The sequence below is a fragment of the Callionymus lyra genome, chromosome 8 (assembly GCF_982586985.1).
Source record: "Callionymus lyra chromosome 8, fCalLyr1.hap1.1, whole genome shotgun sequence".
In the NCBI taxonomy this organism is placed as follows: Eukaryota; Metazoa; Chordata; class Actinopteri; order Syngnathiformes; family Callionymidae; genus Callionymus; species Callionymus lyra.
The window spans coordinates 9,933,271-9,956,322 of NC_141825.1; the positions used below are offsets into that span (position 1 = coordinate 9,933,271).

The 23,052-nt window shown below is 37.7% G+C and overlaps 1 protein-coding gene across 1 annotated transcript in view; it reads left to right on the forward strand.

Moving 5' to 3' along the window:
* Window positions 1–21,268, forward strand: part of slco3a1a (solute carrier organic anion transporter family member 3A1a) — a 41,510-nt gene extending 20,242 nt beyond the window's left edge. The window contains exons 3-10 of the mRNA XM_087797067.1: window positions 14,034–14,132; window positions 14,210–14,482; window positions 15,784–15,948; window positions 16,021–16,219; window positions 17,964–18,126; window positions 18,981–19,153; window positions 19,243–19,307; window positions 20,096–21,268. Of these exons, the coding sequence (XP_087653193.1) occupies window positions 14,034–14,132; window positions 14,210–14,482; window positions 15,784–15,948; window positions 16,021–16,219; window positions 17,964–18,126; window positions 18,981–19,153; window positions 19,243–19,307; window positions 20,096–20,448 (1,490 nt within the window). The 3' untranslated portion in view covers window positions 20,449–21,268. The remainder of the gene's footprint in view (window positions 1–14,033; window positions 14,133–14,209; window positions 14,483–15,783; window positions 15,949–16,020; window positions 16,220–17,963; window positions 18,127–18,980; window positions 19,154–19,242; window positions 19,308–20,095) is intronic.
* The last annotated feature ends 1,784 nt before the right edge of the window (window positions 21,269–23,052 follow it).

Here is a 23,052-nt window from a genome sequence, read left to right on the forward strand (position 1 = left end):
CATTTCTGTTAAATTAAGTACATTATGTTGTCGTTATAGTGACCTTTTACAATGCAACAGAAACTATGAAGGACGATAAATTACTTATGTATAAATAAATGTATAAATATATTAATAAATGTCGTTCGACATCGATTGCTTTAGTTTGTTTCACCTGTTTAACCAATCACTGCCTTAGACTGATGTTGGACCCGCCCACTTCATTTACATAGGTACAACGAAATGTCAAAATGTATAAAAACCTAAATAAATAGAAGACAAAATGTAAAAATGTATAAATAAATGTCAAAATGTATGTAATTGTAAAAATTAAATCAGAAGTCATTTATTTATTTTTACATTTTGACATATTGAGATTATCCACACATTTATTTATAAATTTTGTTACGTATTTTTCCTTTTTGTCACGTATTTATACACTTATTTATACATTTATCGTCCTTCATAAGAAACAGGTGTGACTTCTCAAAAAACAATTTAAAATTGTAACTGATTCATAATAACAACAATCACCTGTGTATTTATCTACAGAATAAAAAGTGGCGAGACATTCTGTCATGCCAGTGAGCATCAAATATCGTAGTTACCTGGATGTAGCTCCGGTTCTAAGAAGCCCTGCTTTTTTTATCAGCCTGGGTCAGGCAAATTTGTAGCAAACAATTTGTGTAGTGATTACTCAAGTAATACAAATAAACAGGAAAGTAAATGTTGAGATTGTTGTAGTGGAAGGCTTAGAATGTTAAGTGCATTTCATCTTGGGGTATTTGTTAATAAAGTTGTGTTCATTTTTCACTCAAAAAGTTCCTGGTAATTTCATTGAATTAACTTTCACAATCTGTCGTGATGAGCTTTTGGCCAGGCCTGAAATAACAAGATCACAGAAACCAATGACCTGCTTTGAGTCAGAATTTCGGAAAGTTTTCTGTATCAGTGAGCAAGATATTTGTATATATTATTTAAAAAAACACTGGAAATTGGAATCTTATGGCTATTTTGCAGTAACACTAGTAGTGGGTGAGGTCATCGTAACTTAGTTAAATGCTAGCACAAAGAACATGGGGACGTTCCCGATAATGTTATTGATACTGATGTCTTCACTTCGATACCGCTTTCTGAACCATACTTTTTCAATACCTACTTTACCAGTTCAAAAGACCACTTGCTAACAAGAGACAGATAAATCTAATGAAAAATCCACACATTATTAAGTTAAATCACGCATGGATACCTAAAGATGTAGCATGTTTCGATACTACTACTGAAGAATGTTGGTGCCACAATAGTACCAAGGTTTGATACCAAGATCTGGCTGGAAGAGCTGCTTTGTCAGTGATTTGGACTCTCGTCTGAAAATCAAAAACAAGTTCGTATGTGGAGAATCTGAACATGATAGACCGAAATTCCAAATAGGCCTGAACACAATAATCTGTCTATTAATAACTATACCTTAATAGATATGATTCAGTTGTAATTGATAATACATGTAAAATCATTGTTGTGAACTGACATCAAATGCAAAAGAGAGAGGGATGAGTATATGCTGTACGTTTACAGCCAAGCAGTGTCTCAGCAGGGGATGAGAATTGACATGATTTATGTTCATATCGTGGTAAAAACAGAACGGATTAAATCTATCCCATGATATGGACACGGCTGGCAATCTTTGATTCCGGATGAAACTTTCCACTTTTTGCAAACTGGCGGATGATGTGGCGCCTTCTCACTTCGTCAGCTTCTCACATGTTTCTGGAGGAAAGAGGGGTAAAGGGGTTAATCACCGGGCGTCTCTATCGCGATAATTATGCCGGGCCACCTGCTGAAGGAGCCGACGGCAGCTGCCGCCGAACGGTCCAGAACCTCTCGCCGCCGCCGCTCCTCAATAGAGCAGATGTGGCTCTTCAGCAGAGAGCTCCGGCCTCGTGCCCTTCTGTCCTCCGGGACTCCTTCCTGCCACCCAGCTTCCCAATTACAGACGTGAGTGAATGGCGGCGTGTCAGAACATGAGAGGAAAGATTACAAAAGATCACTGTAGAAAGAAGCAGCTTTTTTTTTTTTTTAACTTTCCTCCAGTGACTACAACCCGTCTCTCTCTCTCTGAGTCACTTGAAAACGTGCCCGGACCGTTTATGTAATCTTATGGCACAGAAAGGACCATCGTTATTATTGTATCACCCGCTTGTATTACTCTCGCTGAATAGTAAGACAAAGCAGCAGTGAGTCAGCGACGCTGTGAATCAAAAAAGGCGACGCGCGTGTCCTTGTTTGCAACAAGCAATTAGGATTTCTGCCTTAATTAAGGCTTAAACCCCTTCGTCATAAAATGGAAACAAATGGACTTTGTTAGTGCAAACTAATACTGGAGTCATTTAGGCTAATGAGGGCTTTTTACTTCTTCCTGGAAGAGAAGGCGGGTGCGATGCCACGGGGCTAATTGGACTCAAAGATTATACTTCGACAGGTCACAGTTAAGTAGCATAATGGAATTGACCTACTCGGAGAAAGTACAAGACTGGACGCCGACCAAGCAAAACACAGCCGATCATTATATAAGAGCGACGCAGCGACGTGACACCGATTGATCAGTGAAATCCCTTCTCCTGATGAAGAAGATCTCACTAATTATGATGGATTTTTCTAAAAATAACGGTGCCAGAGTGTAAAATGTTTTGTCCAGGAAGGTTTTTTTGCGGGCGATACCTGTGTCTGTCATTTACAAGTAAATTTAGCGAAATACTTTTTATAGGATTTTTTAGGAAATGTTGATTAAAGCAGCAATAAATGTAACATTTCACTTTTTATTTTGACTATACAAACGAGAATCATTTTTGGTGTTTGGCAAAAGAGTAGCCACCGATTGTGTTTACAATTTTTTTGTGTGGGGAGCCAAAAAAAAAAGGATTCTTGCTTATTGCTGCTTTAATGGGACAAGAGTATGTTATCTTGATGTTATAGTACGGAATTACATAATTAATTTCTAGTTTTCTACCGGGTTGTGCGGGCGAGCTATGCTTCTGTCCCATTGAGCTCATTCTAAAAAATACTTTTAGTAACCCCTAAATGTAAATCAAAACCAAAGAGCACTGAGACAGTGCATACCTCTGCCAAGGATCTTGTTTCAAACTACTACATAAAACTTGTGATCTTCTGTGTAGTTTGTATCTTCTCCCTGTGTTGCGTGGGTCTACTCCAGGAACACAGTCCTAATATATACAGAGGTTGATGGGGACTAGGTATTAGTGTGTGTGTAGTTGTTAGTCTTTGTGTGTAGGCTCCAGTCCCCCCATGACCCCCATAAAGGATTAATCGCCAAAGAAAATTAATGAATCAATGAATGAACCTCATCACTAATCGAACTGGGACGCTTAACAGAAATGTTTGGCATATTTATATTCTGGTGGCATTTCCATCTGGATTTGGTAGGTTTTGAAGGATTTGTTGCTGAATTATCCCATTGAATGTGTTGTTTCAGATGTTAAATTGGCAAGATGAGGTGCTAGAGACAGTTTACATCACTGGTCAAATGGAGAATTACAGAAGTAGTTTCATTGATTTGATTGATTCAAGTCATTTTAAATTAGGTCCTTGGCGGAGGTATGCACCGTCTGGGTGCTTTCTCAAGTTAAACAATACTCAATTTTCCATGAATCATGTAAACATCGTGACGAGAGAGAGAGTTTTGATAAATTGGCTTTTGTTTAATGGACCTGAACTAAACTGCTTCAGACTTGGCTCAGGATTTCATCTTCAGGCAGAAACTCAATTTGATGGCTTCACTCCAGCTTATATAATGCCAAAAGGGCAGGATGCAATATTTTTAGATTAAAACGGCAGCAATGTCCGCGACAGGACAGTTCTTTCCTCAGCTGAAGCATTTTCGCTCATTCGGTAAACCCTCTCTCCACTCCACTTAAGTGACTTCTCCTCTATTGTCATCTGAAGGGACGTCAGCCGCGACAGCTCGCTTGTCGCTGAATTATGAAATACGACCATCCGTCTTGGAAAGATGGAAGCATTTCATTCTACTTTGAAGACGCCAAAGAGTCACTCTGGGGTCAACATTTTAGGTGATATTTACAAAATGAAGAAAAATAACAGCTGAGTGACTGAAAGAAACACATAGGAATAAATATTCTTACTTCTTAATGAATAGCTTCAATTGTATAAACCACTTCTTACTTTATTTGGATATAAATCTGCTGCCTATTTAACTTTACTTTAATCCAATTTCTTATCATTTTTAAAGGATTGGAGTGACTTTTTTCCTACCAAACAAATAGAGACAGAGACAGAGAGAGAGACACAGAGAGAGAGGGATGGGTGGATGGATGGATGGATGGATGGATGGATGGATGGATGGATGGATGGATGGATGGATGGATGGATGGATGGATGGATGGATGGATGGATGGATGGATGGATGGATGGATGGATGGATGGATGGATGGATGGATGGATGGATGGATGGATGGATGGATGGATGGATGGATGGATGGATGGATGGATGGATGGATGGATGGATGGATGGATGGATGGATGGAAAGAAAGGCATTTAAAACTGTGTGTAATTGGACTGAGAAACAAGAACAATGTTAAGGAGAGGCTTTAAAATATCTATAAACACACTCATGATTTCTGAATGGTCGTTGCCTAATTGTTTACATTCTCTGTGACAATGTTGTTGTTTTTTTCACCGAGTAGCCCTGTTGAGTTGAAATATGTGGTGTTTTGAAGTCTCTAGTTAAGTGCTCAGCGGGATAGTTGGCGCCGAAGAATCCAGTGTCCTTGAGCGGGAGCGCCAACTTGACTTGGCTCGGTTGCAAGTCAGCATTAACCACCGTCCCGCTGCGGTAGAACCTGCTGTTATCTTCCGTCTAGACGTTGCTCAGGTGTCGCTGATGATAGGTGGGCAGTAGTGATGCAGGCGAGTGACGTTTCACCCCCCCCCCACCCTCCCGGGTCAGGCCGCGACCTCACCGTGGCTTAGCTCAAGCCGATTGTGGGTTAAATGTGACACAAACTCTGCGTTTGTTCGCGGCTATACAGCGTCCAGTGTCAGCCTCTATACACTGAAGTTTCTGTTGGATGTGATAAAGGGAAGGTCAAAGTGAAGGATGTTTGTATTTTGGATGGTCAGTTGCAAACGCTGGTGGGATGATCCTGATCTAATGGCATTTAACTGTGAGTGGAGAGCCTACTTACTCAGCCTTGGCACGTTATTTAGGTCACTCGGCTGTAGAATCAGCAGGGTTACTATAGGAGACAGCTGACCAACATCCATCTCTGCTTTGGCCTGGATTATTCTCAAACCCCGATGATGATGTCACGCAAAATGGGTTTTTTTGAGTCACACTGTTTGTGTCTCTCAGCAACCACCACACAAAACACTTTCTGGCTCACTTGAGGCAATGATTGTAGAGGTCGTTTCTCAAACACATGGTTTGTTTGTGTCAAATGTTTGGCCAGTAAAACGACCACATCAGATATTTAGGATCAAGGCGAGAGGGAAATTTCATTTTATTTTATTTTTAGGAAATAATGAGTTAAATCTAAGTTTGAAGACAAGATTATTAGTTTTCATTATTAGTTTTAATGTATACTCTTGAATGTATTCATTGAATGTTTTAATCTTTTTGTTGTGAACCGACAACTTCAATTTACCCTGAAATATTTAATCGAATGTTTTTAATATTAAGAAAATACACAAGCTTGAGAAGACACTCATTTTGGAAAAATAATATAGATATCTGTCCCAATAAACTATATATAATGAACAGATAATAGAAATGTCATGGCAAAACTAATGAGATTAAATAAAAAAGGAAAATATTGTAAAAATCAATCACATTTTATCGAGAAATCTTCTTTTCAGGGTTTTCAGGTTCAGGTTCAGGTTTCAGTCTCTATCCCCACATTTGTATAAGTCTTATTTATTGTTTGGATTGGATACATTTAAATGCAAAAAATGAATGATCAATAATCTTCACTCATACTTCCTGTTACAGTTTGGTAAATATACATTTGGTTCGGGACGTTAAAAGTGTGTTAACTGATTTTAAAACCATTGCTTTAGGTGCAAAACAACAGTAAACAGTTTACCTGTTTTCTTGATAAAAAGTACATATAGTATACTATTCATCATTTGATACTAGACATTTTTTTTGGTGTATTTTTTGTTTCTCAACAAACTTGAGAGTTTATCTAGTAATCAAGAAACATCACGTCAGAAACACTTCAACATTGATCAGTAATAGTTTTTACTCCGACGTCATGAGGGCCAAATAAATACAGCCAAGGGTCTACATGTGGTGCTTTGATAGATTACAATTTGTGGTATTAATAGCATTTAAAAATTTTTTTTTCGTATTTCACTTGCTGTTCCATCCCAACATGAAGGACTCCTTCATGATAATTCATGCGGGTAATAACGCTGGTGTACCTCAATGGTGGGGTCGTACTCATCCACAAAGTGGTTCTGGATGAGTTGGATGGTGAGAGTACAACCTCCAGCTCCCACCACCACCACAATTGGAGAACTAACTTACCAACCCACCAGCCACGGTAATGACGTTTTTTTTTGGTTTTGGTTTGATTTGAAGTTGGGGTTACATTTAATTTAAAATAGTATTAAAATGTCAGAAAAAAATCTTGACTATATATCTTGCCTTAAGCTGAAGGAACCGTGGTTACGAGTAGCATACGAGTCAATATAAAAGAATGAAATATATATAAAATGTTTAAACATGCATGAGCATTGTGGACCGAGCAAGGGGGTCCATCAGGTCCGAGGATGAAGCAGAAGGCGTGTGAGGTTGGCAATGATACATTGACGTTGATACTAAAAGCCACTCAAGTTAGCCGAAGCCGCCCTGGCTTCCTGCGCCCAAAGCTGCCGTCTAATGCAGTTAGCACATACTTATGGATCAGCCAAGATTTGCTCGACATTAATCTTCTCTGTGCCGCATCGAAATAGACTTCACCTCCGCGGCTGCTCGCATGACTTCTACCTGTTTGTTAATAATCCTGCCGACGTGTCAGCAGCTGCGTTTACATAACACCTATAGGTGGAGGTGCCGAGTTGGGGGGGGGGGGTCGCCGCGAGGATTACAAGAGGTTGCTGCTCGGTTGTCATGTTACTCACGATCCGGAGGAGACGGAGTGTGACAGAAAGAAATTGAGAGATTCAGTGAGCTGATAAATAAACGCTCTGCTCTCCATATCTCGTTCAACGTGTGTTTTTTAACAGCTGGTTTTGAATCTTAATCATCGTCGTTTATCCAAATACAAAAACTTGATTAAAACTTGATTTATAAGTGAGTGAAGTGAGTCGACCTCTCGCTCTGATTCCCCTGAACATTTGCAAAAATAAAATTGATAATTTATAGATAATAAAGGAAGTCATGGTTGATTGACTTTTATTAATTTTATATATGAAATGTTGGCTGTAAGATGGTCCTTGAAAGACATGAGTTGCTACCTTTAGAGCTCCTGAGATGTGTCTCAAATCGCGTACTTGCGTACTTAAACTTAGTATTTCTATTGCGAAATGTAGTGTGCCATACACACTAAATTGACGTCCACAAAACTGAGTATGGATCAATGGACACTTTCTACCCTAAACAGCCGCCATCTTAGTGACGTTGACGTTGTAAACGGAAGTTACGTCATATATAAATATATATTCATATACTTACAGGTGCATTTTCAGCCAGCAGTAGGAGGATGACACGTCTTCGGTGCTGATACCAGTGTAAATGTTTCGCCAATATTTCTTTCTCATATTTCTTCATCCAAACAAAACGTGCTGCCAGCAGGTGTCGGCGAAAGTGTTCCAACAGCTGGTTGAAATCATCTTTAAATAGTAGTAGAAGAAGAAGCTGTCGTGTCATTTCCTGTTAGTGTGTAGCGGCAGTGTTTGATTTAAGACATACTATCTGTTGAGAAATGGCGTACTAGTTAGTAAGTACACTATCCTGATGCATACTAACCGCCAGTGCACTAAGAGAAGTATGCGATTTGAGACACGGCACGTGTTTGTTTATTAGCTGATGCTAGCTAGTGCTGGTTTGCTGGTTAAAATCACTTTTAATTGGCTAATGTTAGATTTTAGTTATGTTGTTGTTAAGAGGATTAATAAAGGTACAGTTACTGTAATGCCTACAGCTGTTAGTATTAGATAAGAGAGCAAACAAGCGCTAGTTAGCATCAGCTATTTATCTTTCGCCTTTAGCATTTCTGTTGTAAATAATTTACTTTTAATCTATTAAGTGACCGGCATCATTTTAACTGTTTTAAAACCTGTGATCGGAGTCGAAAGGTTCTGGTTTATTAGTAAAGAGAACTACCTGAAAAATTCTGTCATTCATTCACCTTCAGTAGTTAGCTTGACACAGAATTATCATCTGTACTATAGTCCTTAAGAGTGCTGAGACAGCGTTTATTTTTGACAAATATATATATTGTGTGAATCTTATTGTCCATTTGAAAAGAAAAAACACTTTGACCGTGATTTTTCTGTCGTATTGTTGTTGTCAGGCCAACTGTCTGAAGTGTTACTGTTCTTATTTATGACAATAAGAACACGAAAGAAACAACGATATAAATATATTTGGGATCTAAGTAACTTACCATGTTAAATCAATAATAGAAATAAGGTTTGGTCTCTGATAAGTTTTAGCTGTTGCTTTGCATTTTTGGACGTCCACTGTGAGGAGAGGAAGAGCGCACTCGTTTCACAAGCGTCTGAGAAAGCGTGTTTCGTAGAAACTACAAGTCAAAAAACAAGGAGGACAAGGCACTCGTCTTCATCTCCAGTAATCACTCGACACAGTCTCACTTTCAGTCTGGCCCCTTGAGAAAGTGGCACAAGCTGTTGTTTGGTCTCCCGTGTCGTCGTGTCGCTCTGCTCAACCCGGATCTGCGAGGATTACGTGGTCCACTTGAGCAGGATTATTAATGCTGGACAAGGTTTCGCTTTTGTACAGTTGAAGCAGGAAATGAATTCAGGACAATGGTGGCACAGCAATATTTTCCTTAAAATCTACCAATATTTTTGTGTCCTATTGTTAAAAAAAAATGCCTCTTGAACGTTTACGTGACAGAAAACATTTGTTATTCAAAATTAAAAACATTAAAATCAGAAACACAAAATATTGAAATATTTAAAATATTTTTTATCCCTAATGACGACATAAGTCACTAATTAAATTAGCAATAAGTAACATTTTAACATCCATATTTTTTTCATATTTTCTGTAATGATTGTTTTAATCGTGAATATTTCTAAAACGGTTAAACTCTCTCAGTATTAGCTGAAGCACTGAGAGGACATTTCAAAGTTACCAGGAAGACTAAACAGGAAACCGACACAAGAAACTTTCTTTACACGTCAATCTTTTGATCTGCAGCTCGGAACTACTACCGGAGACGTGAATGCACCTTTATTCCACTGTAAAGGTTCATTCACGTCTCCACTACAAGTGGATTAAAGGTGCCTGCACTTGTTCACAATACACAAACATGCATGTAAATGTTGTGGCTCAGGAAGCACCAGAATGAATGGCTTGACGTCAGAGGTTCTGTAGTTTCGGCCGAGACCGCAGGAAACCATACAGGAAACCATGTTTGTTCTGTGAACGTGTGCTGCCGGACAACAGTGGCTCCTTCTGTTTGTTGGTCGTCACCAGGGGAGGAGGGAAAGTGTTGTTTTTTTTATTCTCGTGGTCCCTAAACAAATTAGACGGAGACAAAAAAGAGCGGGGCCGGACCTTGTTATTGAATTACATGGAACACGCTCCGGCGAGAGTTTAATTTGCACGGTACTACGAGGCTCGGTCCAACAGGAAGACATACTAGTTTATATTCATTTGCTAGAGAGACTTTTGACTGACCCAGAACCAAGTGACTATAACTAGCTACGGATGATATGCTGTAAAGTAAAGTTTAGAGAACAGAAAGATCAGATATGAGTGTATCAGAGCTCACACGGAGAAGCTTGGAGACGAAGCGAGTGTGGCCAGATGGTTTGGTCACGCGGAGATGAGAGAGTGTTGGACGACGAAGAATGTCTTCAGATGGAGGAGAAGACAACGACTGATCAAAGGGGTGTTATATGAGGTCATAGGGATGGTTGGATCATAGGTTCAAGTGGAGGACACTGACTGGATGTGGCGACCCCTGATTTGAAATGCTAAAACGACTGGTTGAAAACTTGGGAGTTTTCAGATATTTCTGTTTGAATTACAACTTGACTTTGAATTTTTAACCCCCTTTTTGTGCGTTATATAAATATTCTCAAATTTTGCAAACATCTCTTTTACCCACACATTTACTACTTCACATATTTAATCATTTATATTGAGAATCTGCAAATAAAATTAATTAGTAAAGTTTTTTTGGGGTTTTTTTTTTGCTTATTTTTTTGTATTTTATTAACACCAGTTGGAATTGTATCTTTTTCTATTTTCAGTGATTGTCTCATATAAAGAGACAATAACTGTTTGTTTTTTTCTACCTATTTTTTTTTATTAATTTATTCTAACAGTTTGATGGCTTTTTGAAAGTATAATTACTGAACCAATTTCCACTAACTAGTAGATTCAGTTTGAACACGTACACAACATAAAATAATTCCCTACCAAAGTTACCGTCTTTGCTACTCGTGTAATTCTTCTAGAAGACGCCTTTAGTTTGAAACTTAATGAATCGCACACATAAGTGGTGTAACTTGATCAAACATTCAAGACACACTCAAGACGATGTTTCTAAAACAAGTAAATATGTTTAAGTTAAAGGGGAAAAAATGACTTCATTGTTGTTAAATGTGAAATGACGAAGTCAATGTTTTTTTTACTGAAGGTTGTGTCATCAACACTATTTGTTTCAGGCTCCCACGACACTTTATAAACAGCAGCAATGCAAACACGTGAGATTAAATACACGATGTGGAAGTTGTGTAGTCAAATGAGGCAACTTGTTCAAGAATACTCAAGTGTCATCTGCTTGTGTGAATGACGCAGCTTGAGAAACAACCAGTACAAAGAATAAATCCAGTCGGCAATGAGAAATATTTTACAAATACTAATTCATTTTGAGAAAATAGATACAAAAATATGAATGTCCTTTTAATTGGTGGAGGAGCTGTGTGATTATATCTGAAGGAAATGTTGTGTACTTGCACAGTTTCATCATTTCATCATCAGTTACTTTACAGTGTTAGTTTCCCTGCAGCATCTCAATGGTTTTAGGAGAGTTTATGACCATAAAAAGAAAAAATTATTCATAATATATAAATAGACAAATTTAACAAGACGTCAGAAATTAACCCAATATATCTAAACTAGAATAGTACTTATACAATGTATACCTTTGCCAAGGAGCTAATTTCACATAATTTTAAATACACAGTATACATCAAAATAAGTTTAAAAAAATTAATAATAATAATTAATAATTGTAAAATAATTTGGTGGGAATCAAGATCACTGTTGAAATGTGTTGGAAGTTGATTTCACTCAATTATTTGTATTCAATGTTTTTAAAATAGTACATTTTTTTCCCTTTATATCAGAAGGGTGCGGTAGCGGTTATAAGCAGTACAAGTCAATGACGATCTTTTCAAAACCTTTCTAGATCCAGATGAAGCTCAGGTACACCATCCAAATAATAATAACTAAAAGTTTTATTTATTAATTAAATACCTGACACACAGGGAAATATACACAAAATAAAACCTCCTTGGCAGAGATAATAATTACAAATATAAAGCACTTTTTTTTAACTTATTTTAAATTAAAACAATATTATGATTTTCTTGAATTAATTTTCTTCGACAAAAAAAATATATATATATATACTTGTGATTCTCCTTCCAACCACCAGATGTCAGCAAGCAGTCCGCCCTCTGGACTGTAGCGACTAGTTCAGGTGCACCTTCAGGCTGAGAACGAGTGAGGCTTCCTGCAGATAACACAATTATGTTGTTGCTACATGGATACGACCGTCTGTTTCTAAGGAAACGCTGCGAAACACCAACACAGCACTCATTAGGAGACACCGCAGGCAAATTCAGCCTCAACACATGTCGAGTTCTTCGGCGGCCACCTCCCCCGATGTGCAGCTTCCTGTGACCATGTCGGAGCTAAACGGATTGATCGTAAGCGCCGTGACAGGACATATTAGGCCGACGTCTCTTAGAGGAAGCGGTTAAAACCTGCGACAGCGTGTCATCCTGCCCTCAACCACAACTGTCACAATCTCCACTCGCGTCTTCGTGAGACGCCGAGTCTGTTTGCCATTTTCTTTATGTGCGGAATCACGCGAACGAGGTCTGGTTTATGTGGACCCGAGGACTCTCTTCCTGTGTGGGTGGTCTCGCTGGAGAATAGAGCAAACGTTTGTTGCCTCGTCATAGTTTCCACACTTTGTATCACACTTCGTGCAGCTCTGAGGAACTGCTCTGACAAACAAGGGTATAAACAATGTATCACTTTGAGTACCTTGTTGAGCTTCCCTCTCGTTTGGTGCTTATTTTTGCTAAATGTTTTCAGTGTTAATAATATAAAGAATACAAAAAATAATAATAATGTCAAATATAATGAGTCAGGGTTTTACAGATCATTAAAAACACGTTTTTTATTGTTTTTTATTGTCTATTTATATTGTTAAAGGTTATGCTAATTATCTGGTCTAGTAAAGTTTCTCTTTAAAGTTTCATATTATACGCTTTTAAATAAACAACATTTGTTATTAGATCATTGTTATAAAACTAAGAAACGACATCAGTTAAATTGTATGAGATGTAAACTAAAAAATGTTTGTTTATTTTAGTTTTAAGATGAATGTATTTTACCTGAGAGAATATACAGTTTTTCTCCGATTCTATGAGCCAGTTGTATAACTTTCTTTGTGTAAGCATGGTTTTTCAAAAACCTAGCATGGATCTTGCTAGCTTAGCGTCTTACCAAGAACTGCATTAAACAAATAATGTTTGTTTATTTTAGTTTTAAGTGTAATGTATTTTACCTGAGAGAATATACTGTTTTTCTCTGATTCTATGAGCTAGTTGTATAACTTTCTTTGTGTAAGCATTGTGTTTCAAAAAGCTAGCATGGCTCTTGCTAGCTTAGCATCTTACCAAGAACTGCAGTAAACAAATAACGTTTGTTTATTTTAGTTTTAAGTTTAATGTATTATACCTGAGATATATGTACTGTTTTTCTCTGATTCTATGAGCCAGTTGTATAACTTTCTTTGTGTAAGCATCGTTTTTCAAAAACCTAGCATGGCTCTTTCTAGCTTAGTGTCTTACCAAAAACTGCAGTAAACAAATAATGTTTGTTTATTTTAGTTTTAAGTTTAATGTGTTTCACCTGAGAGAATATACTGTTTTTCTCTGATTCTATGAGCTAGTTGTATAACTTTCTTTGTGTAAGCATTGTGTTTCAAAAAGCTAGCATGGCTCTTGCTAGCTTAGCATCTTACCAAAAACTGCAGTAAACAAATAACGTTTGTTTATTTTAGTTTTAAGTTTAATGTATTATACCTGAGATATATGTACTGTTTTTCTCTGATTCTATGAGCCAGTTGTATAACTTTCTTTGTGTAAGCATCGTTTTTCAAAAACCTAGCATGGCTCTTTCTAGCTTAGTGTCTTACCAAAAACTGCAGTAAACAAATAATGTTTGTTTATTTTAGTTTTAAGTTTAATGTGTTTCACCTGAGAGAATATACTGTTTTTCTCTGATTCTATGAGCTAGTTGTATAACTTTCTTTGTGTAAGCATTGTGTTTTAAAAAGCTAGCATGGCTCTTACCAAAAACTGCAGTGAACAAATAATGTTAATTTTAATGTATTTTACCTGAGAGAATGAACTGTTTAACTCAGATTCTATGAGCTAGTTGTGCATCTTCTGTGTGTTAGCATCACATGCAGGTAAACATGGCGGCAACTTCTGCTGTTTTTGCATCACCAGTTGTTTTTGTGAGACTTTGCTACGTAAAGATCGTGTTCGTGACGTGCATTCGTTTCTCGTGCAGGCATCTTATTTTCCACGCTGGTGTTCGGTCCGGCCTGCGGCTTCATCCTGGGCTCGCTCTGCACCAAGTTATACGTGGACTTCATCTTCATCGACACCAGTGAGTCCAGATCGCTCAGTGACGACCTTGGCGTTCTCTTCTAACAGGTTCCGCTTAACCTCCCCCACGACTCTCAGGTAAACTGGGGATCAGCCCGGACGACCCGCAGTGGATCGGGGCGTGGTGGGCCGGCTTCCTCCTGTGCGGTGCCTTACTCTTCTGCTCGTCTCTCTTCATGTTCGGCTTCCCTCAGTCGCTGCCCGTCGAGAGGGAGGACGGGGTGGAGAGCGAGCAGGTCATGCTGCCCCCCCCTGCTCTCAGCCGGGACTCTCAAAGTCCAAAGCCCAGTAACGGAGTCCTGATCAGCCACGAGCCGCTCAACAGCGGCACCTGCTGTGAACAACTCAAAGGTGAGCTTCTTGTCAAAGGCATGAAAAACATGTAATAAACGGGTTCTGTTGAGTGACATGTACGTTTGTATGTGCGACAACATCAGAGGTGGCTTTATTCTTCTTTTTTTTTCCATAGTTGCCTCACTTCCATCCTTCAGGACGTTTCTGAAATAGTCAGTGCGCCCCCTTGTGGTGATAAGCGACAAGTTACGGGGGAAATACATGTAAAAAAAGATAGTAAAAACAATTAATTTAGCACAACTAGCTTAATATTGTGTAAAGATCTTTACTGTATGTGAATAAATTGAATTTTCATCATATAAATATAATGATAATGATTAAGATAAATCATGATAGAAAACTGATTTGTTCCCTATGTTCTTTATCTTTAGACTTAGATCGTGTCATCTTGTTCTTGCTTTTTATTTCTCTTTGTTCTTGTTTTTATTTTTATTTTTTGTATTGCTGTGTCTAATTGGAAAAAAAACATTTTAAATAAAGTTCTAATTAACCTAATTATTTATAAAGGTGTCTTTGAACGCAGCACAGTTTTTTTTATCTCTGTTTTATTATTTAAAAGTGTACAGTATTTTTGCTGCAAACTGCAGTACAACATACTTTTACATGTGCATATCATAATATAATGACTCTGAATAAAACTTTGGCTCATATAATTGTCTTATTATTTAATCATTTTCTTTTGTTTCGTTAAGAAATAATGGTAAAATAAACAAAATTGTGAATTGATATAACTAGATAAATACATACACGTTTATATTAATGATGTAAATAAAATTTAATAAGACATTAAACTGTCTTATAATATATTTTTCTACTTAAGATGTGCATTTCCACAAAAGGAAAGAAAATGTTTTTATTACAAAGTATTTTATTTCATAAGATTAATGTGGTTATTTATTTTCTTGAATGTCTTAATTAATGTCGGTTTAAGTCTTTAATTGTTAAGTCTTTGATTGTTTTAAGTGTTTAATGCCTTCTGTTACGTTTTCATGTTTTGCATCGTGGGTCAGAGAGGACCACAATTTAATGTATACTCTAGGTCTGAATACATGCATATTTGACAATAAAAGAACTTGACTTGACTTGAATGTGTAAGTAACTGAAATAGTAAAGACTCAAGTACAAAATAAAGTTTTTAGAAGCCAAAATGAAATGATGCCCACACGTTGTTGACTTCCAATGTACTTATATTCTTACTTTTCTTTTTCAGAAATGTACATATTGTTACGAGTGTTAAAGTAGTAAATCATGTTTACTTTTGAGTTAACCACGTTTTTTAATCTCCTCTTCTCCACCAGTGATCCCCAAAGTGACCAAGCACCTTCTCTCCAACCCTGTGTTCTCCTGCATCATCCTGGCGGCGTGCATGGAGATCGCAGTCGTCGCCGGATTCGCAGCGTTCTTGGGCAAGTACCTGGAGCAGCAGTTCAACCTGACCACCACCTCGGCCAACCAGCTCTTAGGTTCGTACCCGTATCGACGAGTGCACACACCGACCCGAGACTCACGGTTAAAAAAACTTTTCGGACTTCCAGGCATGACCGCCATCCCCTGCGCGTGTCTGGGCATCTTCATGGGAGGCCTGCTGGTGAAGAAACTCAACCTGTCGGCCCTCGGAGCCATCCGCATGGCCATGCTGGTCAACCTGATCTCCACCGCCTGCTACGTCTCCTTCCTCTTCCTGGGTTGTGACACGGGTCCAGTGGCCGGAGTCACCGTCCCATATGCAAACAGGTAAAACACCTCTGGTCGAGGAACTCATTTAACAAACTCAAGCGAAGGGCATTGAGAACTCCACTGATGCTCACTGCTGACACCTACTGGACAAAGAACGCATAATGAAAATTACAGATTACAATCATTTTAATAGTTTAAAAAACGTTTATTAAATCATATGTGAAATTTAAATTAAATTAAGAAATACTAGTGAAATAAACATTTGGTGAATTGATAGAAAAATAAAAGTACATGTATTTATACAGTATATTATGAATCATATTTAATTGCTCCTAAGCTTTGGAACGATCTTCCTCTCTCTTCGCGCTTGATGGATCTGCTTTTCCTTGATTTTTCTGGAACTCCTGTTGTGTTATCAGTTTTATCTTGATCTTTAAAATATATACTTTATTGAATATTGTTTTGATTGTTTAAGCGCTTTGTGACCCTGGTCTGGAAAAGCGCTATACAAATAAAAATTACTTACTTACTTAATTAGACATGGGATTATATTATGTAATTCTTATTCAAGTTTATCTTCTATATATTCGATATTATTTATACATGATAAAGAAAAACATCATAAGTAAAATAATGTTGAAAAAACGTCTTTGTTGTTTTGTATATGTAACATAACTCTTGGACGCCGAGGGTTCAAATGTTTTAGACGTCCACGCATCAATAACCATTTATAAACGTTCTGCTCCCTTCATGACCTTTGAAAGCGGCAGATCGACGTTCAAGCAAACCGAGGTGTTAAAATAAATGTATTGATATGACTCTGAGCGCTCGGCGGTAAAGCCGGTTCTGACCCACTTTCCGTCGAGGTCAACGGCAGAAAATGAAAACGCTGCGATAAATATTCTCCCGGCAGCTTCTGGAACACACCGGCTTTATTTCCTGAATTCAAATACGCTTGTATCCGTCTTTTAAAATTCCTGAAGCGTCCTCCTGTTGCTCTGCTGACAAGACACGACAGGAATTGGATTTACTGGAGAACAGATGTTTCTAGTTAACCCTGTCTTTGTTGGATGTAAGTGACTAAAAAAGGGAAAGAGGAGCGTAAAAATGTACTTGTACTACGATATTACTCCTCGCTGCGACTTCTTCGTTAAAGAGCCGTTTAGTTGTTCCAAACTTAAAACTCACTCACAGCCGCAAAATCAGTTTGATTGAAAAGCTGACGCTAAGATAAATTCTAGTAAACAAATTCAATAAACAAATCAAAATACCAGCTTAAGAGAAAATAAATGTTTTTAAAAAAGAAAGGTTTTTATTGCGTAAAAATGTAGTTTAGGTCTGTTTGAATCTTCAAAAAAATGTTGTTTCTTTTTAACTTTAAAACAAGTTTCATTTAAATGTTATTACATTATAATTATTATTTTCTCATCTGAACTTGAATTTCTCGATGGAGCCACTTGTGGATTTCGGGGCGATGGGTCTGGTCTAGAAGGAAAATAACACTTTGTATTGTAAAATAAATTCTAAATTTTCCTCACAGCACCGAGACAGAAATAAACATTACGATTAAAACATGTTTAAAGAGTAAGCTTTGCAAATATATTTATTTTATTAAGCAAAAATAAAACATTTTTTAACAAGGTGTGTGTACGTTTTTAGCTGTTTCGGGCAAGTTGGTTTTTCGGTTAATGATGCTTCAAAAATCTGTCTTATTCACTGGAGTGGTCTGATCCTGTTTTTCAACTTCTTTCTGAATGACGGCCTTTAAAACATACGTGACCTCGTCCTTGTCTCTTCCCAGCACGCTGCGTGTGGGCGAGGTACCCGAAGCCAAGTGCATCAGCCACTGCAACTGCTCCACCTCCACCATCAGCCCCGTCTGTGGTTCCAACGGGGTCACCTACCTGTCGGCCTGCTTCGCCGGCTGCACTCACTCCAACAGCGTCCCGACCTCCAGCTTCCAAGTTAGTTTGAAATGAGAGAATCAGTCATAAAGATAAAGTGTATTATTTTTTCCTTTAAAGTTATATGTGGTTAAATATCCTGAATAATGAAACACTGCCCTCTACGGGTAAGTGAATGGTATTGCATTAAACCGATGAAACCCGTGAAATAGAATCTTTATGAGAATATAAGAAATATATTTTAAGATTTTGCTTTCACTATTACACATAATTTATACAGTAAAGTAATAAATAGTGGTTATAAATAGTTACTTTAAATAGTAAAACAGTATAAAAAATACCTAAAGTAGTAAAAAAGAAAGATGATTTGTCCCATGACAACACTTTGATTCATGTTTGTTCATTAAATGATCCACTATTTAGCTAATGTACTTTTTATAGTATATGGAAGTTAATCAGTGCCATTAAATATTTCAATGGTTGGATTTAACATTGAAAATGTTGAAACTTTGAGTTTTATTATTGAAATGTTGTTGCTTTTTTTAAGCGTTTAATTAAATTGAATAATTTGTATATTAATGGTTGAATTGTTTTGTTTGTTATTTATTTAATTTAAAAAATATATATATTTTAAAAATGAACGAAACCAAAAGATTACAGAGCTACTTGATGGAACTTTTAGGCAATGACGGTGGCTTTATTATACTAACATTTTTATATGGAATTTAAAATGCTACCAATTTAAAAAAAAATGTTTAATTTTGAAAAAAAAAGATGAATTGGAGTAAGAATATAATTTCCAAAGAATAATAATTTATAAAAAACTAAATCTATTTCTTAGTTTTAATTATTCGATAACAAAAACTAACCTGTTGTTTTTTTTTAATCCCACTTTGTGTTGTTCCCCTTATCAGAGTCTGACCGGGTGCAGCTGTATATCTCCGGATAGCGAGTCCGCCAGAGCCGACCCAGGAAAATGTCCAACTCCAGGCTGCCAGGAGTCTTTTCTCATCTTCCTGTGTGTGATCTGTGCCTGCAGCCTGGTGGGCGCCATGGCCCAGACCCCCTCGGTCATCATCCTGATCCGGTGGGTTTTATCGTTGGAAGTCGGGCCAGGACCCGCGGTGATGTGTGAGCGAGCATATGAGCGACTGTTGACATGTGTTTCTGCCACAGGACTGTCAGCCCGGAGCTCAAGTCATACGCCCTCGGAGTTCTGTTCCTGCTGCTGCGACTCCTCGGTGAGTTTCTGCCTGTCAACCACATATTCAGCTCTAAAGCAACATTTACACAATTTCTATGTAATTCTTATGAGGTTTCCTTTTTTTTCTTTACTAATTTTTGGAATTCAATTCATTGTTAGTTGTTTTATTGTATTTAAATATTAAAAAGCAGTGAAGTCAGAAGCTATTTATTGCATTTTTGAATTATTTTTATTTTTAAACATGTAAATTTTAAACACACTCACATTAGGTGACGCACAAAAATATTTGAGTTTTTCGTTTAAGGAACGTGATAACACGATCCATTTTATTGACAGCCTCCCACCACTAGATGGCAGTGTATGTAGATACTTTCTAACAAAAGGAGATTATAAATGTAATCCCCAATGTATCATAGGGAACAATCTAATATGCCTCTTTGATGATGGAGCTTCACTTTAAACTTTGAAATAGATTTTTTTTTAAAAAGTGTAGTTTGAGGGAATAAGTTTAAATGTGTATTAGCAATTAGCATAGCATAATTTGTAAGCATATTTATAGTAGTATAGTTATACAAGAATATATAATATACATTTTCAAATGTTAAGAAATGGCACATTAGCGTTAGCATGCTGCAAGCTAACAAGCTAAAACATGACAAACAAAGTCATTTGAAGACAAGCTAATACTTGTTTGTCATTACAAACGTTTTTCTTACGATTAAAAGCCCCTATAAAGCCCTTATAGACGTTTATACTTGTAAATTGATTTAAGATGCTCTTTGATTGGCCACTAGAGGTCACTGAATCTTCCCTTCTGTCCTCCAGGCTTCATCCCTCCTCCGCTGATCTTCGGCGCCGCCATCGACTCCACCTGCCTTTTCTGGAGCTCGGACTGCGGCGACAAGGGCGCCTGCCTGCTCTACGACAACGTGAGGTACCGGCACCTCTACGTGAGCCTGGCCATCATCCTGAAGGGCGTGGCCTTCCTCCTCTACACCACCACGTGGTACTGTTTACGCCGGAACTACCAGAAGTACATCAAAAACAATGAGGGTCACATGACGCAGACTGAGTTCTTCCCCTCGCTGACGGACGGACCCAAGCAGGCGGACAGAACCAAGTTTATTTATAACCTAGAGGACCACGAAGTTTGCGAAAACATGGAGTCCGTTTTATAGGAGCGGAGGAAAAGACTGTTGGAAGGGTCCATCGACGTTATTCGGACCTCCTGCTCCTCGAGGAGACCAAACGTTCAGGTTTTAGACGGAGGCGTCACTAATAGTTGCCATATTTTTTTAGACCCGTCAAGTCAGTGCACTGTGTGTCCTGACCCTCTTTATAAGAAGACAAAAGTGTCTTTATTTATTTGAAGGTTGCCTAGAACTACAGCAGGCAGCGAGAGGAGATCCACCACACGGTCGTGGCCTGTTGAGACGCTTTTTCCAAAAAGTTCCAGAAGACAGGATTGTGGTTTTTAATGCTCGGCACTGTTGACTCGAGCGTCGCTGGATCGTAGTCGACGCTTAGACTAGACGCAGGTCTGTTAGATGCAAAGGTGCAATTCATATCTGTCTTCTTCTCTAGTCTTTGTTTCAGCCTGTGTTGTCTTAACAAGGGAATACGTTTCATGTCTGCGGAGAGAGGTATATTTTTTGTGTTCGGGGCAAAGATTAGGAGTAATATATTGGTGTCGTTTGGCCCAGAATGTTTTATTAGACTCCATTTGGAGAAGATTTGGGTAATAATTCATGTCAATGTTTTTCAGTTTGGGACGATTATTTGCAGTGAAAGTAGCGTGCTGCATAACTGGGATAGTCCGGAACACCGTGTGTGTTCGAGGTCTTATGTATACTTATGGTTTGTGTATTTCAAGATAGCGGGATCACGTGGCTTCCACTGGTCACTCTGCAGTTACAGTTACGTCCCTTTTTTTCTTACACTTTTTGTATCGCAACATATCATTTATTTTATTCTGGAAATAAATTATTTTTCAGGAAATCCACATTTGTTCTTGTTTTTTTTTTCTCATCTTTCTCGATGTGTTTCGTCTTCCACGAGGTCAAAAGTGTTTGGCGTCCATCATGCAAATGTTCCTCACAGCGGATCCAGTCTGCGATTTATATGTAAATCAAAACATTCTGAATTTGCATCAAATGTCCATAAATGTGCTGACAGCGACGGAAACTCTGCGAAGGTCATCAAATAAAACTGTTTGTAGATGTAGAGTTTGCACATTTTTGGGTTTACTTTAGGTTTACTAACACATCCTGGGTACCTAACCACTGAGCATAGATCAAAGTAAACATAAGAAAACTAAATGTTATTTAGATTATTACCGTCTGAAAGGTGTTTTTATTAAGAGAAAAAGCTGTACTTTCTCCCTCATGAGATTTGCTTGTTACTCTAGGCAAGTTAAGAGTGAGTCAGTAGATCATCAACCACAGAGGGAGAGGAAGATCGTTCCAAAGCTTAGGAGCAACAGTCTGGAAGGATTTCTCTCCTCTGGTCCGAAAGCGTGTTCAAGGGACCATAAGTAGATTCTGATCCACAGACCTCAGAGCCCGAGCTGGGGTGTAAGGCTGGATCAGATCACTGATGGTAGACGGAGTCTGACCATGAATAGTTCTGAAAGTAAGAACTAGAATTTTAAAATGGATCCTAAAAGAAACTAGCAGCCATTGCAGAGATTTAAGGATCGGAGAAATGTGAGTTCTTCTACTAGAGCAGCTCAGAATTCTCGCTCTGAAATAGGAGTGCCATATTATTCAGAATCAATTGTAGGATTATAAATGGAAATAAATGTTTTAATTTTCACCTTCTTCTTCCTAAAATTCAAAATAATATTAATTTAATTCCATATTCAAAAAGGTGAAGAAATATAGCTAAATATTATTGGTGAGTCATACAATCACGACCAGCTGTCAACTCTTCTAGCTGCTTAAAACTATAAATCAAATACTAACTGCTAAACGGAATATTTGAATACAACTTTTGAAGTCTCCTGCATGGATCTAAAAGTTACCACTCCTCCGAAATATCCCTACTTTTATATTAGAAGGTCACGTCCTGAAGAAAAAACTGAGAAAATACTATGTATAAATAAAATCACAAAGACCTAAATGATGTCCTTAATTTTAAATGAGAAATGATATGATAGTTAGATTTGATTAGAGCTGTATACAAGTGAGTGTTTCGGTTTTGTGTTTTCCCTCAGAGATACTGCTGCTAGTACTGTTATCAACTAGCTAAGCTAGCCTTCGGTTTAAAACGTCCTTTCACTTCACTGAGCAGATAAACCACAGTATGCGAACCCGCCTGCTTGGAGTCTTGGCTCCGTGATTGGTTTGAGTCATCATTTGTCAAGAACTCATGAAATAATCCGGATACAAAAATAGAAAATTGTTGCAGTATAACCTAGTTGAATATTTGCTGACTCACGACATTTATTTCTCTTGTGTATTTGATTTAATTAAACTGTTATTTATCATAGTTAAGAGCCTGTCGTGTTTAATGATTTGTTGTTGTTTTGAAGTTGAAATTTGAAATTTAAAAAGTTGAAATTATTGGTTGTATGAAACAATCCCTGTTGAGTATCCTGGTCACTGATTGGCTGAACGAAATACCACCTGTATTAGCACCAGAGGAAGATTAGAGTTTACTATGGACTTTAATATATATATACTGTATATAGAGAGAGAGACTTATTTTGAATTTTCTTGCACAACTCTAGCAAGAAGATACCTCAACACTCTGACTGGGGAACATCTCATCTTAAGTAATGG